The sequence below is a fragment of the Hemitrygon akajei genome, chromosome 3, assembly GCF_048418815.1.
Source record: "Hemitrygon akajei chromosome 3, sHemAka1.3, whole genome shotgun sequence".
Lineage (NCBI taxonomy): Eukaryota > Metazoa > Chordata > Chondrichthyes > Myliobatiformes > Dasyatidae > Hemitrygon > Hemitrygon akajei.
The window spans coordinates 160,470,034-160,489,904 of record NC_133126.1 but is presented as its reverse complement, the minus strand read 5'-3'; the positions used below and the strand labels follow the sequence as shown (position 1 = coordinate 160,489,904).

Here is a 19,871-nt window from a genome sequence, read left to right as displayed (position 1 = left end):
AGGCTTCCTGTAGATAACTTATAAGGTACTGTATCAAAGTTTATTGCAAAGAGGTGAAGAACATATTAGTGTTAGCAGAAAACTGGCTGGTTAATTAGAAATACAGAACCAGCATAAACAGGTCTTTATCTAGTTGGCAATGTCCTGTCAAATGGTATATATCAAGGATTAATGCTGACCCTCAATATTTTACAATCTACATAAATGACTTGGATGAAGGCACCCAAGACATATTTGCTAAATTTGCTTTTGACAAAGGAATTAAATTGTTTAGAGGATAGATAGGCTAGGCTCATTTGAACTCATTTGAGCTTAAAAACTGCAAGTGGCCTTGTATGAATTTTTTCAGAATCTCAAGGTATTGACAGAGTGGATGCAGACAGAGAGTTTCCTTTTGTGGAAGAATCTAGAAAAAATTATTCCTGATCTTAAATAATGCTTCATATTTAACAGGGGCATTTATAAAACATTATGAAATGCTAGCTGGGCCACAGCTGGATTATTCTGTATGTAGTTCTATTTGCCACAAAAGATGTGACTGCACTGGGGAAAATGCAGAGGAGATTCACCAGGAGTTAGGAGGGTTGGAGCATTTTCTGACACAGAAGAGACTGGTAGCTTGGGTTTGTTTTACTTGGAATGACTAGTGGTGATGTGAGGAAACATATTTTCAGGCAGACAGTGATTGAAATCTGGAACACATGAATGGCTGTGGTGGTACTCTAATAAGACTTAAGTATTTAGATAAGCACTTGAAACATAAAGCCATAGAAGACTATAGGCCAAATGCTGGAAAACGGGATTAGCATAATAGGTACTCGAAGCCCGGCATGATTATAGCTTGGGATACGTTTCCATGCCCTGAGTCGATAGCAGTTAGACAGAGGAAAGGTGACGTTTTTTTTGTCTCTCAGCCTTTGCAACTCTCTCACTTCCCAAAGAGCAGTAGTGGCAGCAGTCTTTGGATATTTTTAAGGTACAAGTTCTTGGTGAGCGAGAGGGTGAAAGGTTACACAAGGTAGATAAAGATATAAAGTTAAGGTCACAAACAAATGAGCCCTGATCTTATTAAATGGCTGAACAGGAAAGGAACAAAGTGGCCTGTTGCTGTTTCAAATGTGATTGTTGGTAATATTAATATTAATGAAATATTACTTGGATTTTCATTGTTAAATTTAGCAGAGCTCATAGCTTGGCTTGTAACAGGTTAAGTGTATGCTTAGCAATAAAGGAACTTTAATACTGAGGTGCACGAGAGTTTCTCCATAAATAAGTATACACTTAAAAGCATCAACAAAAGCTGTTGCTAAGTGTTATTAAAACCTAACTATTTCTAATACTTATAACAGAAATGCACCCCAAACAGAAAGATAAAGAACAAGCTTAGGCTTGCCCTTTTAACAACCAAGTCAGAGGGCACATAACAAGGGACATAAAGGAGACAGAGAAACAATTATTGCCTACGTGGGTGGTGCAATGCAACAAACAGTAAACAAAAGCAGGAGGCTTCATGTGCTTTTCTCCACCCCACTGATCAGAGATGAAAGGACATGGCAAACCTAGTGGCTACCTTGAGTAAGAAATCCATATTCACTAATCAGTTACTGCAGTCAAACTGCAAAAAAGATCATTAAAATAAACTGCATTACAAGGTACTGCAAATCAGAGTTTAGAAACAAATAGGACAAAAGATACAAACTTAGGGCCAGTTATACTTAAACACAGGACAGCAAGTTATATTTAATTCAATTTCCTTTACTGCAACCACTACAGAGTGACAATAATTATGCTGTACATGAACTTCATTTGCTGTAAAATACTTTAGATGACTTGATGCCTGATTTAAAATTGGAAGCTTTATCTTAAAACAGCAATTTCTAAAATTTGGCATGATGAAAGCTGATTTATTTTTGCTCAAACAAGAATAATATTTATGAAGTGCCCATGAAAATGCTTACTTTGATATATTCAAAGCAATAAAGTTGTGGTCACTTTATGTATATCAAGGAGGACTAAAGCACTTGGCTAGATTCATTATCAAGTACACATAAAAAATATCTCTTAAGCTCAGTGTTCCTTTTATGTGATATAATGTGTCCTGTATATTTTACGTGGGTGGCTACCACTGTCTAGTTATGCAACTTCAACCACTGCCAAGTCCAGACATGTAAGCACTATCAACAACCAAAAAAGACAGTTATTACAGGCACAATGGCATATAGATGTTATTCATCCATGTTGATAAGATTAAAATAGACACAGCTGACATTAAAGAAAAAGTGGTTTGTATTCCCCTTTCAAAATCATTACCCAGACCTCAATTAATAACACAGAGCCCTTAATTTATTTTCCTTTAGACTTCTTTACAGCTTCAGTGAATAAGACTTCCTGCAGCAAAGTTGCTAGGATGCAGCAACATTATCAGTGCAAGAACTATAATGCACAAAGGAACAAGCCTCGGCATGTAAGCAAGCTTCATAACATTTTTTAAAGAAAAAAGTTCTCTAACTTGTGTTCTGTTATGGAATGGGAGATTGATTTTCAGTTGTTTCCTGAATCAACTTCTTTAACCATGTCTTCCATACATGACCTCACTTTGCATTGTATGCCATTCCCTCTATACTGAGAACCATTCTGTCACCATTCCTTGAAAGAACAGGCAATCCTTTTGCAGTACAACTGCCTGGTACACTTTTTCAGTAAGTGAGAAGATATGAATCAGTGTGGATTCCGGTTAACCTGGCTGTCGGTTAATCAGGGCAGCCGCTCACTTGAGACAACTTTTAAAGAACAAAAGCCAATCAAGAAAATAGCTGGGATTCCCTGTGTTTATTTGGGACACCATGCCGCTTAACTGGGACAGAAGAATGCTGCTGAACAGTTTCTAACTAACATCAGATGTGTGCAATTGTGTGGCCATTAGACACTACTTCATACTTAAAGCAAACAGTTATTAAATAGCGACAGCTTAGTGTGCTTGTGGAATGTTATCCATTTGGGCCAATGGACGCTGATTTAAAAAGCATTGGTTTTTGATAATTTTGTTTTTTATTTTGATTTTTTTTAAAAACAGACCCTTGTGAAGATGTCATGAAAAGATTTTAACACTAACTGAAAAATTTCCCTACTAAACCAAATTAAAAGCCACCTATCCACCTAACACTACTCATCATCAGCTAGCAGAGGTAACTGGAGTGCCAAAATCTACAACTGCACGCTTGATACATCTGCAAGATAATCAGCGAGAAGACTGGGCATTATGTAAGGGCTAACAGAACATCCCAAAAATGAAATACGGATGGCCAAGAGACCTTCAATTAATGGTTTTCTATTGTAACTGGATGAGATGTGCATTGGAGTAGACCAACGTTAAAAGCAAACAAGTCAGAGAAGCTAGCTAAGAAGTTGGATCATGAAGACTTTAAAGCAACAAGTGGTTGGTTTTCTAGATACAAATGTTGGCACATTAAATTTATGAAAGCTCATGGCAAGAAAAATGGTGCTGATGCTGTTAATGCAGAAACATGGAAATCTACCAAACTTCCTGACTTAGTTCAAAAATTTTGTGCGGATGAGATGTACAATAGCAATGAAACAGGCCTTTTTTAAAAAAATCGTGCCATGCCGAATGGTTCCTTTAGTTATAAACGTGCAACACTACCTGGTTAAGCAGAAAGCAATGCATTGTGTAGATTATCTGCATTAGGTGTCTGTGCTCATTTTGTTCATTTACAGTCAATCAAAAGAACACAACAGCATATACTGGAAAAATTAAATAAACATTTTTATCGTACTATAATAGCATTGCTAGTACTCTAATTTTTTCTGTATTTTATTTAAATACATAATTTGTTATGTAGCTAAACTGTAGTTTGTCTTTTTTTAAAAACTACCTTTTTAACTATTTCCATGAAACTTCAGCTAATTGGGGCAGTCACTTAATTGAGCCAAAATGTTCTGGCTCTGTTGTGTCCCAATTACCTGGAATCTACTGTATTGCTATAACATCTGGTCTGGAATAAAAACAGTGAAATGCAGCATACTATTACATCATTCAAGTATGTAAAATGCTTCACTTACAATGAACTGTTTAGAAATGGGATGACAATTATTGGGTAATCATGGGTGTTGTTGCTGAGGGAAAAACTGATAAATACACCATGATTTTATGTCTTTGAAAGCAAAAAGGCTGAATTTTAATGTTAACCCAAACAAACAAATTTCAATATTTCATCCAAGAAATGGGATGTAAGCAGAGAACTCCTCCTCCCTCAATACTGTTCTGCCAAAGATTTTGTGCTTAGGTCTTTGGAAATAAATTATGCATTAGAACAGAGTATTCTATTCTCACTGGCTAATTAAAATGTAAACTTGTAATTTAATAAATTTAATGAGTGTTAAGTGACTCTGATAGGTCTTAAGGGAAAATGGATGGGTTCACCTCCTCCAAAAACTAAGATGAACAATTGTGCATTGGCAATGATGGCAGGTTTTGCTTCATTTTCCTCTCCCATGCCAAAAAGGATGAGTGGGCCTCAACATTGTTTTGTGCAAGTGTTGCAAACTGCAAGACTGGATGGGTGGCATTCAGGATTAAGAAAATTCCAGATATGGAGTTCAAGTAGGTATCTAGGTTTGGATGTGGATGATAAGGGGTTGGTAAATTTCTTAGTACAATTTTTATACATAAGGTCATTCAATATTAATATTTTGAGTACAAGTAATTGTCATGTTTTGAAAAATGTAACAAAATAGACCAAAAAATCCCTCCAACCTAAAATTAAACTAAATAAAAACTATGAAAATTACAAAAGGAATCATGTTCATTAACATATGCACAACTAAATCTTATTTTTTTTTAAATGTTTAGTAAATGTTAACTGCAAACAATATTGCTATAAATTTAGTGTCAAGTAATGTGAAAACTGAAATTCAGGGGCAACAAATATTTGAGTATGAAATCTAGACCAGGCTGACATTCGAAATTGCACTGGATGAGTGTTCCACTTTCAAAAGTAGAAAGTTAATCCAAGGCTGTAGCAACTGGTGCATGCAAAAGACCCCATGGCAATATTTGAGCTGAGAAGCAATGGACAATATCTATCAGCCAGTATTATTAAAGATTATTTGTGCTGTAAGAATATTTCAATGTATCTAATCTGCTGTGCTCAAACTGCTGGCTACATTCCTTATGTTATGTCAAAAGCATTTTGTTATTCATAAGGAGCTTCAAAACAAACTGAGGTTTTGAAAGGTGTTATAGGGATGAAAGTCTTTTTTTCCTTTATAAAAGCCTTTGAAAACAAGAAAAACTACAAATTATTTTAGGAAAAAATACCAGCTGTTGATTAACATATGATGTACAATGTTATATTTAATTTTTGATATTCAGAATTAATATTTTTGCTTATAGAATATCCATAGCACAATTTAAAAAAAAATTAAAGCTTGTAGTTTTGACCCTAAATGTTCAAATTTAGTTATTTAGCTTTCAAGTATAAATTTATCTGTTCCTAAAAGCTGATATAGCTAGGGGTGGTATAGGAGATAAGCTCTTACTCCTATTAAATGTTCCCAATGGTGTGTGTCTCAAATAACCTCTGACAACTAAATCCAGCAACTGGCCTTCACCTGCGGCTTAGCTACTAAGTGCAGCAGAACTATTTCTACTGACAAGGGAAGGGGCAAAGGCAGGTTACTGACACCTTAAAACCAGTCGCTTTGGACAAATGAGGCTCGTTAGCCATGGTTGGCAGCTCATCTAGAAGGAAAACACCATCTTAAACCTCTGCTGCCTGCGGCCCACTCACGGGGAAGGCTTCAGGAGTAAACCCAGAGGAAAAATCCAGAGCTGAGGTCCCTAAGGCAGTCCTACGTTGAGTTCAACACTGACTGGCAACTCCTGTGTCGTTGTTGGTGGCAAACTTTATCGGCCTCTGGTCTCATCAGTTGTGTGGATAAGGGAAGCCTGCTACATGAGCTGCATATGGAGTACAGCCTACTCTCCATGTCATAACTCCCTGGCTTGCATATCATGATAAGCAGCTGGGATGTAAAATCCATGGACGACCCCAACCAACGGAAGACCTTAATACAAGTTTCTCGAGCAAAATGCTTTAAATATAGGTTCTGGAATTCAATTTCATACTGTTCAACTGAAAATCTATTGATTATTTAAAAAAAAATTAGTTATTGATTTAATTTGTCAATTGTAATAATCCCTATAAAATGTCTGAAAAATTCCAATATAAATAATCGTATTATTTCCAGGAAAATTTAAAGCCACCCAATTAAAAGCAAACTAAGATAATGAAGCAAACCAATTTTGAGAAAATTTGTGAATTTCTATTAAATCAATATTATGTATTGTCTCAGAACAGTTACCAAATCCATCAGATTTGTGTTAAGATTCAGGCATGAAGATATGACTAACAAGCCATCAGTTGCTCCCTCTCCTTTTAATTATCTACTCTAGTAATAGAATTAATTGGTGAGATTTAAAGCAACTGAGGGAAGCTCAGTTAAATAGTATGGAAAAGCTCAAAAGTGCACCATGCTGGCTAAAATTATATACCACTAAGAACATAAATACTACTGATGGTTCTAACTAGTAGAGACTACTGGTTCTTGGAATTACTAAATATGCCCACAAGAAAACAAATCTTTATGTTATATATGGTAAGATACATGTACTTTGATTATAAATTTACTTTGAACATTATCCAGGATAGCACAGGAGACAAATTATTTAAATAGCATAAATAATCCCTCATAAATTACTTAATTCAACAATTTCAACTGCAATAACAAGACACAACAGAGTGTACTGAGAGCTATGACTGATTTTCATGGTTTGTAGTTGTAACTAACCAAGGAATTATGAAACATTTTAGTTACACAATTCAAGTATTATTCATCTCATGCCTTGTTACAAGTTGAGTGGCTGAATCATTTTAAGTTTAGTAAACACTGCCACTTACTGATCAGAGACAGAACTGCAGATTTTTTTCATCACCCATGAGATAAATTACGAAGATTTCAAATCTTGATCATCATCTGTGGTAACCTTATTATATATTAATAGTGCTTACAGATTAATCAAAACTGTAAAGAATATCTAGGTTCCAATCATGTCTTATGACAAAAATTCATTTTTGAGCAAAACACAATGGCCAATTTTTTTTAAGTAATACTGAGGCTAATAGTGTTTTTTGCCTTTTCTGACAAAACTTCAGAAAAGGATAGATGAAAAAACAGAAATATTTGAATTCATGATGTCCCAGGTGTGTTCTTTCCCCACAGAAAGTGAAATACTTCTGAAATATAGCTACTGTTGCTAAAAAAAATCCAGCAGCCAATTTGCACACATCAAATTCCCACGAAGGAATCACCCCCCCCCCCCCACTTTGCTCACTACTTAGTTGAACTACCTCTTGCAGCTATTGCAGCCAGTGGTTTTTGTTTGGATAAATCTGTAATTGATTCTGATTATTAAATTTGCACAATGGGATGGAGCAAGATTTGCAAAATTGCTCCAGTTGTGCCAGGTTAGTTAGCGAAGGGCAGTAGACAGCAATCTTGAGGTCTTGCTAGAGATGTTCAATCGGACTAAGATCAGGACTCTGACTGGGCCACTCAAGGACATCAATTTTCTTCACCTGAAGCCACTCCATGGTTGCTCTGCTAGTGTGCTTTGGGTCATTGTCTTGCCAGAAGTCGAACTTACTTCCTAGTTTAAACTTTTTGCAGAGGCTAGCAGGTATTTATCCAGGATCTCTATGTATTTAGAAGCATTCATCTTCCCAAAAGACTTCACTAAATTTCCAGTCCCTGCTGTTGAAAAGCATCCCCATAGCGTGATGCTACCTCCACAATACTTCACAGTAGGCATGGTATTACCTGGCTGATGCACAGTCTTAGATTTATGCCAATATGTACCACTTAAGTGTTCACGCCAGAAAGTTCCACTCTAGTCTCATCCAACCAGAAGACCTTCTTCCACATCTTTACAGTATCTTCGAAGTGATGTCTTGCAAAGTCCCTAAGGGCAAGGATATGCTTTTTCTTTATCTAGGGCTTCTTCCTTGTTACTCTTTGATAAATACCCTTTTTGTTCAAGGCCTTAGAGCTCGTGGAGCCATGAATTTCATCTCCAGTTGCAGCCACTGACTTCTTCAGCTCACTCAGACTGACAGTGCCCTCCCTTACAAGTTGCAGTCCTCTCAGGCGACTAAGATTAGAGAGGTGACCTGACTTAGTGTGGCTGAGGTCTGTCCCCCACTTTTTCCACAATGGACTGCACTGAGTTCTGAGTATGTTCAATGTCTTGTACCATTCCCCAAATATGTGCTTCTCTGCTATTATTTCCCTGACTTGTCTTGAAAGCTCTTTTGTCTTCATTTTGATTTGGTCTATTGAAAATCTACCATGCTGTTGGAACTTATAGAGAGAGGGAGTATTCATTCTTAGATATTCATTCAAAACAGGTGATCCTCCGATTTTCTACATTAACAAACTGAGTGTGTTGGTCAGGTAATATGCAGTGTTGCACCTGAGGAAAGTTAGTGTAAACCACACAATTTTGTTTTTTTAATTTTTTAGTAAATTGTTGACAGGCTTTAGAATTTTTTTGGTTTGACATGATGAACATTGATTTGTAGATTAGCTCAAAAAAACTTACTTCAATATATTTTAAATTTAGTAAGTGAGACAGTAAAATGTGAAAATAGTTGTGGGAATGAATACTTTCTCAAGGCACTGTACACCGATAAGGAAGTTTTAGAGGGATATGGGACAAATTTAGGCAAATGAGATTAGCTGAAGTATCTACCTTGGTTGGAATGGATCAGTTGGATTGAATGATCTGTTTTCATGTTATATAACTATATGACATTATACCTGCCTGCATGCTTATTTACTGTAAAAATCAAAGTTTAGATAGGTTAATGAAAATATTTCAATTAAGAGAATAAGAATTAATCCGATAAAGTCGAATAATACATAAATATCACTCACTCAGGTCTTCTGCCAGCTGAACTCTCCTTCCTGTCAAGAGGTGAACTTTTTTATCAGCGTCTTCTGCAAAGTCCTCCAAAACCTCCTTCACATTTTTTTCAAGGCGTCTCACTGATATTGACAGAAAAAAGGCATTTAGAGTTAGAAACAAAAAGATATATTTTCTCCGTTAATTTATAATCACAAGATATAGACATACAACTTTGCTGTCATTAAATACTGTTGATGTTACTGACATTGTGGAATTATTTTGAGTCAACTTAGGAACAAACTGACTTGTGCAGCTAGCTTAGTGATAAACAAGTACAGTAATTACCACAAAATGTCACATACAGAAAATTGAAATGATTACTTACTTAACTTTTACGGCAAGATTAATAATTTATGACATACCTATCACATACCTGTTGGCCAGAAAGAATTCTCATCTATAAATCAGTTAACTGGAATGAGGCAAGGGCAGTGGAAACAGACAAAAGAAAAGTATTTGTTCTTTCCATGTGGTTGTAAGACCGTCCTTGCAGTTGCCATTTTGTGAACTGTTTGGTGAATCGGTTCTTACTCAAGGATAACTTAAACAGAGCAAATGAACACGGACACAGGATTTTCTGCTAATAGTCTTTGAAACCTGAAACCTTAATGTTTAGGAAATACTGAAAAGGAGTCAAAGAAAAAAAGAATCAAGTGTGTATTCTGTAGGAAATGGATCCCACAAGTTACAAAGATTCAATCATAGAGTCATACAACACGGAAACCACTTCCATACCAACCTTTTTGTCCATTGACACTAATGCTATTTGCTTGTAATAGGATCATATCCTTCTATGTAATGCCTACTTATGTACAGGGATATATGCCTTTTAAATATAGTGGCTATACCCAACTCCACAACTTCTTCTGGCAACTGTTTTTTAATTCTGTAAACAAGGCCTCAAATGTTGATAAGTAACCTCTTAGAAATGATTTAACATATTGGATCCAGGACCAACAGTCTGGTCTACATTCTTCAGTTTTACTAACATTAAAAAAAAACATATTTCTGGCCATCTTCCTGAACTTAAATGGTATTTGCAAGGGACTTGTGATGCCTATGATATATGATTGTCTGTTTGGACTTTAGCAAACCCTTTAACAAGGTGCCACAAGGTAGGCGTCCATGGAATCAAGGGAAAGTTGCTTTGAGAGGCTGGTTAAAGACTACATCTGCAGCATGCTACCACCCACACTGGACCCCCTACAATTCGCCTACCGACAGAATCAATTTACCGATGACGCCATAGCCACAGCACTACACACCATCCTCACTCACCTGGGGAAGAGGGGTGCATACGTTAGAATACTGTTCCTGGACTACAGTTCAGCATTCAACACCAAAACTCCCTTCAGACTTGAAAGGAAGCTCAGAGACATTAGCTTGCACCCCACCTGGATCCTAGACTTCCTGTCAGATCGCCAACTGATGGTAAGGATGGGCTCCCTCACCTCTGCCCCTCTGCCCCTCAACACAGGTGCCCCCCAGGGTTGTGTTCTGAGTTCACTTCTCTACTCCCTTTACACCCACGACTGTACTGCCCCACACAGCTTCAATCTGCTGATCAAATTTGCAGATGACACGACTTTGATCGGCCTCATTTCTAGAGGTAATCAGATAGCCTACAGAGGAGAGGTTGACACCCTGACAGAGTGGTGCCAGGATAACAACCTCTGTCCCTCAACGTCCAAAAAACAAAAGAGTTGATTGTGGATTAGAGGAGGAAAGGATTAAAGGCTTGACCTGATCAACATCAACGGGTCTACAGTTGAGAGGTTGAGTAGTTACAAGTTCCTCGGTATACACATCAGTGACAATCTTACTTGGACTGTACACACCGGCTTTGTGGCAAAAAAAGCACAACAGTGTCTCTTCCGCCTCAGGCGACTGAAGAAGCTCGGCATGAGCCCCCAAATCCTCAAGACCTTCTACAGCGGCACCATTGAAAGCATAATGACTGCCGTATCACCGCCTGGTATGGGAACTGCACCAACCTTGATCGCTGGGCACTGCAGAGAGGGGTACGGACAGTCCAGCACATCTGTGACTGTGAACCTCCCTCCACTGAGGACATTTATAGCAGCAGATGCGTAAAGAAGGCCTGGAAGATCATCAGGGACACCTGTCACCCTGAACATAAATTGTTTCAGCTGCTTCTGTCTGGCAAATGCTACCGCAGCATTAAAACCAGGACCAACAGGTTATGGGACAGCTTCTTTCCAGAAGCTGTTAGACTTTTAAATTCACATGTCTGTGCATTGTAACAGAGTCATAATGCAAAGATTTTTACTCCCTCAAGTTGTGGGATGGATGTAAGATCTAAGTAAATTCTAATTCTAATCACATATCTTTGAAAATACAGTAGCCTAGAATTTCCTCACATTGGCTAGGTCCACCTTTACTTTCAGGCAATTTTCAAGAGTAGCATCACTCTCAAAACTGGTTTCTGACTGGTCAGCACAACCTTTCAAAGTATGTGGCCTTTTGGTAATAACTAGAATCACATGAGAGGGCATAAACAGATTTACCAGCTGCAAATAGTCTGAATATTGTTAATGTCTCTGACAATATTTAAACAAAATCTCCAGGAGAAAATGTTTTGATCACTAGTAATATAGACTTTCTTTCAGCAGTGACAAAAATTGACTTTAAGCAATGTCAATCTATTTTCTGCACATTAGATTAGATTCAATTCTATGGTTTGAATACAACAACAGTTGGCTTTCTTCAACACCTTCAATTGTGCAAAATGTTTAGAAATTATATATGATTTAAATGAAATAAATCAAGGCTATTCAAATGCATATAAATTATCCAATATGAAAATCAAATAAGTTCTAATTTATTTTTCAAATATGGCTCAATAAGCATCATTTTGCAAGTGTAACCTCTGCCAATCCATAAATGGCATTAGTTATTTTTTTTAAATTTAAAACTGTGAGGATGCAAAATAATCTATTTATTTGAATTTCAAGTGAAAAGGAATGGAGTTGTTAAAGGACTACTTGAGTTCTGGAGCTAAATTTCAAAGATGAAGAAGTCAGGATTAAAAGTTATTTCTCAACAACTGATTTATATCTTCCTGTAATTCTTCAACATACTTTTTATAGTAAAACATGCTAAGCATTCTTCAACCAAGGTTGTGTCAAAGCATAATAAAACTTCCTTTATTTTGACGTACTATACCTCAAGAAATTAGTGATTTATGTGTTTGGTGTTGCTCTAAATGGATCTAAAAGATAGGTCTTGATTATGAAATATCTACATGCCTCACCACTGAGAGTTCCAAACATTCTACATTAGAAAATTGATGCAAATAGTTTTACATAGCGAGATAGAAGTTTCAACAAAACACTTAAAACACTTGAAGTTTCAATGCAACTGTATGTTCACCAACCTTCTGTATTTGTGAGCTGTTGTCGGAGTGTGTTTGCTGTAATAGTCAACATTCGTTGAATACGCCAGAACAGAATAACATTATTACAATCCAGCTGTTAGGATGGGGGAGGGCAAAAACAGAGATAATATTTAAAGAAACTTAATTCAAACAATTTTGTTTTGTACTAGAGTGATCACAGTGCTGAAAAATGAACCGATGTTCTGTAGCTGACACATAGTCCCCGTATCAAGGATATTAAATACACCACCACTAATGAAAAGCATATTCAACTTCAATATCAAGTTCCTCCTTTTCTATTCCAGTTTGTCCTCCTGCACTTTTCAATGAACTTGGGTTGATTCCCTACTTTGACTGTGAAGAAAAGATAAAGGCCATGGGATTGTAAACTGTAGAACTGCAGTGGCTTACATTTCTGTTGCTGACGATTGCTTAAAGTACTTCAGTATGTCCAATTGTGAGCTGCCAGATCTGTTCTGAATTTATTCCATTTAACACAGTCACAACACAGCGCAGGGTAACACTAAGTTAATCATCAAGACCTCGATAAAGCACCCAAGCACTCAGGGCCCAACCCATGCTTGACTGTTAAAGTAAACATACACCTGAATTAACCCGGACACATAGAGTAAGTCCCATTGTTGTTTGGTCTGGTAGGCAGGCCCTAAATGGATGCTTCATTGGATAGTCTCGGAAAACTAGCCAGGATTTGCAATGCTTGATTAATTGATGGCAGCTGACTGCACCGTAAGTAGCTATGAAGTTCGAAGTAAATTTATTAACAAAGTACCTATACGTTACCATGTACTACCTTGAGATTCATTTTCTTGAAGGCATTTACAGAAAAAATGAAATACAATAGAATTTTATGAAAAACTGTTCATAAACAACGACTGACTGTTCGTGAACAACAAGTGTGCAAAAGAAGACAAACTGTGCAAATGAAAATTGATGCTGAAAATATGAAATGTAAAGAGTCCTTGAAAGTGAGCCTGTAGGTTGCAGAATCAGTTCATTGTGGTGAATGAAGTTATTCATAGTGGCTCAGGAGCCTGATGGTTGTAGAGTAACAGCAAGGAAAGACTCAAGGTTTGACCAATCTACGCACCGGGCTAAATTGAAAAGGTTGGATACAGGCCGAATTGAGACTGAGGAGCCCAAGCCCAAGAGCATATTGAAGCCATAACGCCCAGGTCCAAGAGTAGGGAACGACCCAAGGTTTGACCAATTAAGACCAGGCAAAATTGAAAAGATCAAGATGTTATGGCCAGGGACGAGGGACGGGCTGGAGTTCAGCTCACTGCTCTGTGATGCATCTGCGCTGAACTAGGACTGTGGCCTGCAACTAACAGGCTCCTGAATCAGCTGCGGTGATAACTGGCATTGTGGACTCACTTTCGTGAACTTCAGTTCTGAATGTTATTTGCTTAATTTATTATTTGCATGATTTGCTTTTTTTTCTGTACATTGTGTTTGATGGTCTTTTTTAATAGGTTCCATTGGGTTTCTTCGTTTTGTGGCTGCCTGTAAGCAGACTAATCTCAAGGTTTTATATAGTATACATACTTTAATAATAAACATGCATTGGACCGTTCCTGAACCTGATAGCGTGAATTCTTAATTCTGTATTTTGGTCCCTATAGAACCACCTGACCTATAAGCAGTGCAGTGAAGGTTGAAGTTTCTGCCATGCAAATTCAGGATGAGGTCATCATAGTTTCGAAATCTCAGTTATCTTAATAGCTTCCAGGGTGGTAGAACGTTCTACCAATCTGCAACAAGCCATTAGAGTTGCTGAATCTTACTCTTGGTGAGTCACATGGGTTGTGAATTTGATGCCCTCTCTTACAATTATTTCATCACTGTAGCTGTGCCCTTGCTGTTGTTCACACACCAGTTGTCTGGCAAATATGGAGGTACAATTCCAGAACCAACTCTGGACCATGATCCAGAAACACAAGATCACTACCAAGGTTGTTAGTGAGTCAATCAGAGAAAGTCTTTACTCAACATGGTCTCCAGATGTCAGTGGCCCCATTCATATGATTGGCTCTTAACACTGTCTTCAACTCATTGGCTACCAGGGATGCACAATCACTGCAGCACAGCCAATGATGCTCACAACCAGTAATGCTCACATAAATGACAAAAAAAAAAGGTCCAGAATGATAAAACTCATGCAAAAATGAAGGCCAAAACTAGGCTTTATAAATTCAGAGCTAGTCTGAGTGGTCCTCCAAAGTTAACTGCATCTCTTTGTTCTTCCCACTTCCTTGTTGTAATCACTGTACAGCTGCATTTTTTAAAATCTTTGCACTGCAGCTAATAAGATACTTTGATAGTTTGCAACACAGACAACTTTTATGGAGAACGCAAAGCTGGGATTGTGTTTCTGTTGTCATAGAAAGGAGAATTGCTCAAAGAATTCAGTTGAAAACGTTGATTTCATTTTTAAATGATTTCTATAACAATTTGCCCTGAATTTTCTTTAATATAAGCAAGGCATTGAGAAACTCCGATTGTCTGCACAGCATTGTAACATGTAATCAGAATCAGATATATTACCACTGAATTTTTTGTTTAGCAGCAGCATTTGATTCAAAATAATGTCAAAGAGGGTTGACATCTTGAGTGCAGATCCTGAGGGAAGCATTAAATATTTCAAGCAGATCCCTCAGGATCTGTATGTAAAATTCAGTGGTAATATCTCGATTATCATTTTGAATCAAATATTGAAATCTGTAACCAGAGACTGCAATAAGTAACCTACTCTGAAATCATATTGTCAAGTTTAAAGTCTTGCTTGGGTGTCTTCTACTAACGGATATTTGAGATGATCCTGTCATTAGCTATTTTTAACACATCCCATGTGAGAGACAGTGAGATTTTAGAAAAGAAAAAGAACTGGCTTTTGAAGGATATCAGATGTTTCCTTTGAAACTATCATTTTTTGTATTCATACCTCAGAATCCACAAAGTGCCTTTGATAATAGTGAAAACCTCTTCTGCAAAGATTACAATGGTTCAGCGATTTCTTCAAGAAGTGTCGTCGGTAAATTTGATGCCAAGTATCTTTGATCTAGTCAGAATACATTTGAAGATTAAATTAATTTAATAATTTGCTGAGCCCACTGTTGTTTATTCATGTTAATGATTTAGATAATAATGTGGTAAATTGGATAAGCAAATTTGCAGATGTCAAGAAGACTGGAGGTATGGTGGCCAGCTAGGAAGGTGATTAAAGCTTGCAGTGTGATCCTGACCAGTTCGGAAGATGGACTGACAAATTGCAAATGGAATAATGCAGACAACTGAGGTGAGACAAACCAGGTTAAGACTTACACGGTGAAAGGAAGAGCACTGAGGTGTTCAGTAGAACCAAGTGACCTGGGAATACAGATCCGTAACTCCTTGAAAGTGGCATCACAGATAGAGAGGGTCATAAAGAGAGCTTTTAGCACAATGGCTTTCACAAATCAAGGCAGTGAGAACAGGAGTTGGGATGTTATGTTGAAGTTGTACAAGATGCTGGTGAGGCTGAAGTTAAAAGTATTTTTGGTGTGGTCACCAGGAAGGATATCAATAAACTTGAAAGACTGCAGAGAAAATTTACAAGGTTGTTACTAGAACTTGGGACCTGAGATCCAGGGAAAATGGAATAGGTAGGCCTTTATTCCCTGGAGCACTAAAAAATGATGGGAGCTCTTATAGAAGTATACTAATTTATGAAGGGTTTAGATAATCTGAATGCATACAGGCTTTTTCCGCCTCAGTGAGAATACGAGAGCTCATACCGTAGGTATAGGGTGAAAGGTGAAATATTCAAGGGGAATCAGAGAGGAAGCTGCTTCACTTAAAGGGTGGTTCAAGTGTGGAATGAGCTACCTGTGTAAATGGTAGATGTGAATGCAATTGTGACATTTAAGAGAAGTTTGTACAGGTACATGGATAAGAGCAGTTAGGAGGGATATGGTTTGGGTGCAGGTAGATAGAAACAAGCAGGAGATTGGGTCAGCATAGACTGGATGGGTTGAAGGGTGTGTATCCGTACTGCACTTTTATTGATGTTCCCCATTTTGAGATGCCGTTTATGAATTATAATGTGCTATTTAATTAAATAAGTATGAAAGCACATCGGCATGCACACATGAAATTATACACGAACTTTCACTTAATTTGGAAATAAAGTAAAATATTTGTACATATAAATTCAGTGAATTTTACTTACTAGAATTGGGTCCACAGTTACATTTTTAGCCTCCAGATTTTTGCGGACTGTTGTAACTTCATCATTGGCAAGGTAAGCAGTATGGTCATCGCTAATTTTTAACAGTCGCTCTAATTCAGCTTTTGTTTCATTTCGAATATGCTGCAGTGAAAAAGATATTCTCTTAAGTGTCAGAAAAGTAACACTGAAGTACATTAATGGGAAATATCAGTTAACAATTTGAACCTGAACAGATTAGAAATCTTCATTGATTTATGCAAATAGCATTTCAAGTTTCAGCAAACTATACAAGGTTATATTTATTTTGTATAATCAAATTGTCAAATATTCAAAGACTGTTAAGACATTGGAAATAAGGTCAAATAGCTCATAAATTTGACCTTGGTAGTTCTAGGGATTAAACTTTGCTAATTAATCCAACAATAACACAACTATTGATCACTTTGTTGCTTCACATTCAACCATAGATTCAAGAAGTCTTGACCCTATGTTAAAATTAATCATTCCTGTTCTTCATAACCTGTCTTGGAAATGTCAGAAATAGAAAGAATTAACATATTCCCCAAACAATCTTGATAATTGCTCATAATACTCTAAATATAGTCTGTCCAATGCCTTAAGAACTTCAGCATTATATTCTTGCTTTTACATTCTAGTCCTTTTGAAATGAATGCCAACATTGCATGTTCCGTCCGTACTACCAATTCAACCTGCATGTTAAACTTCAGGGAATCTCAGGGTTGTATGTGGTGACATGTATGTATTCTGATAGTATATTTTGTTTACTTTGAACTAGATCCCATTTCCCTTTGCACCTCAAGTTTCTGAATTTAAAAAAATATTCTATTGTTGGTCTGAAGAAACTTCAGTCTGATCAAGGACAGGGGAAGCAGATCAGCCAGTTGTCTTTGTTTCCCCCGTTTTCATGGACTCTGAACAGTTTCTTGCTCTTGGATAATCTAATCAGAGCAACTGAATGTGGGCACAGGAAGCTTCAGGTAATGATCTGCTATACCTGAGACCATTCTCAAACAAGTAGCCATTTGTTATGTAAAGGGAATGGACTCTGAACTGATCCTTGCTCTGGGACAATCTAATCCGAGCAATAAACCTGAGACCATTCTCAGAGGAGTAGCTACTTGTTATGTAAAATGCCAGACCAGCAATCGGTAATCTTGTTAAGATTCTGCCTGGGTTGCCTCATTTAACTGGTATGGATTAGTCAGAGTGTAAAGGCACAAATACACAAGGCTGGGGTGGGCAGAACCATGAAATAATGTTGGTCGTAGCCCTGTACAATGACCAGTACGAAGGTGACCTTGAGCCAATGAGATGGAGATCCAATGGTTCAATTGATGAGGAATAGTATAAGATTTGGGTGCTCCAAATACGCAGGGGCGATAACTCTCCAGCAGGCAGAGACCAACCATTGCGGATGAGGAGGGCCCCATGGACACGTGGAGATTGGGACCACGAGCAATGCCTGGCCAGCATAGACCCCTTTCCCAGGTAATACCTTTTCTTTTCATTGAAACATTCAAGGAAACAATGCTGCTTTCTGTGCCTCCAAGAAACCCAAAGCCTCATTCTTAATAATGGACTGTAATATCCTGCCAACTACTTAAGTCAGGCAAACTGGCCTTTAATTTCCTTTCTTTCACCTCCTTCCCTTCTTAAAGAGTGGAATGACATTTACAATTTACAATTTACAATTTTCCAATCCTCCAGAATCTAGTGATCCTGAACGATCACTACTGGTGCCTCCACAATCTCTTCAGCTGCCTCTTTCAAAACCCTGGGGTGTAGACCATCTGGTCCAGTTAACTTATCCACCTTCAGATCTTTCAGCTCCCCAAACTTTCTCACTTCGTAAAGTGACTACCCTGACTTCTGCCCCTTTACTACCTTTACAGCATCATTATCTTTTTTGATCTGTTTAACTTCAGAGAATTATACAGGATGGAAATAAGCCCTTCAACCCAGCTGTGTTGCGAGAAACTTCGTCCAATCAACCTGCTTTTGGCCCAAAGCCCTCTAAATTTATTTACCACGTATTTACCAAGAAGCTTTTAAATGTTGCTGATGTGCCAACCTCAAACATTTGTTCAGGCAGCTCATTCTAAATAGGCAGGACCTTTTTTTGAAGAAGCTGCCCATGATGTCCCTTAAGAATCTTTTGTCTCTGTTCCTAATCCCGTACCTACTTGTTTTTAGCAATTACTTCCAGGGAAAAAGACAGCTTTCACCATACCTGAACCCCTCACGACATCTGTCAAAAATCTCCACCATCTTTTCGCAGCTGCCATCAGGGAGAGGTATAGATGCCTGAAGTCCCACACTGTCAGTTTCAAGAATAGCTATTTCCCTTCAACAATTCAGTTCTTGAACCAACCAGTAGAACCTCAATCGGATTAGCAAAACTAGGCATACTTTGCACCAAAATAGACTTTGTTATTTTTTTTGGTTTCAAATGTATTCTCTCTTGTAACTATTTATGTTTTTTTGTGAATGCTCCTTTTTTGATGCTATGTCCCCGTGATGCTGCTGCAAGTAAACTTCCATTGCATTTGTGCATACAACTATAAAAAGCATTATATCGTACATGACACAAAGTATTAAACTATATTTAGAAGTCTACCATCTGAAACTTAAGTTTTAAGATGTAGATCACGGAAAACTTGATTTTGATGAAGTTCAAAGTACATTTATTATCAAAATACATATTCTATATACAATCTTGAGATTCATCTTCTTGCAGTCATCCACAAAACAATGAAACACAATAGAATCATACGGAAAAATGCGCACAACAAAGACCCTCAAACATCTAATGTGTGGAAAAACAGAACAAATCATGCAAACAATAAAAAAAAGTAAACAAATAATACTTAGGACATGAAGCATGGAGTCCCCAAAAGTAAATCGACAGCCACAGAGCCAGTTCAGTGCTGAGGCGAGTGTAGCCAGTTCAGCAGCCTGATGGCTGTGGCCATGGATACAGAGTCAGTTCAGTGTTAAGGTGGGTAAAGCCGGTCCAGACGCCTAACGGCTGCAGGGCAATGACTGCACTCGAACCCAGAGTGTGGATCCAGGACTCCTGCACCACCTGCCCAATGGTAGCAGTGAGGAGCGAGGGAGATCTAAAGTAACACATTCATTTGCCCAACCTGACCATTCCTAAATTGTCCAGCAGATGGCAT

At 37.6% G+C, this 19,871-nt stretch overlaps 1 protein-coding gene across 5 annotated transcripts in view; it reads right to left on the bottom strand.

The window, feature by feature from the left end:
- The window catches only part of opa1 (OPA1 mitochondrial dynamin like GTPase), a 124,668-nt gene that overhangs the window by 21,165 nt on the left and 83,632 nt on the right, over positions 1-19,871 (bottom strand). For all 5 annotated transcript variants that reach the window (XM_073041164.1, XM_073041166.1, XM_073041165.1 and 2 more), the window contains 4 exons: positions 16,672-16,812; positions 15,406-15,522; positions 12,444-12,537; positions 9,016-9,126 (listed from right to left, as the gene is read on the bottom strand). In XM_073041164.1, coding sequence (XP_072897265.1) covers positions 9,016-9,126; positions 12,444-12,537; positions 15,406-15,522; positions 16,672-16,812 — 463 coding nt within the window. The remainder of the gene's footprint in view (positions 1-9,015; positions 9,127-12,443; positions 12,538-15,405; positions 15,523-16,671; positions 16,813-19,871) is intronic.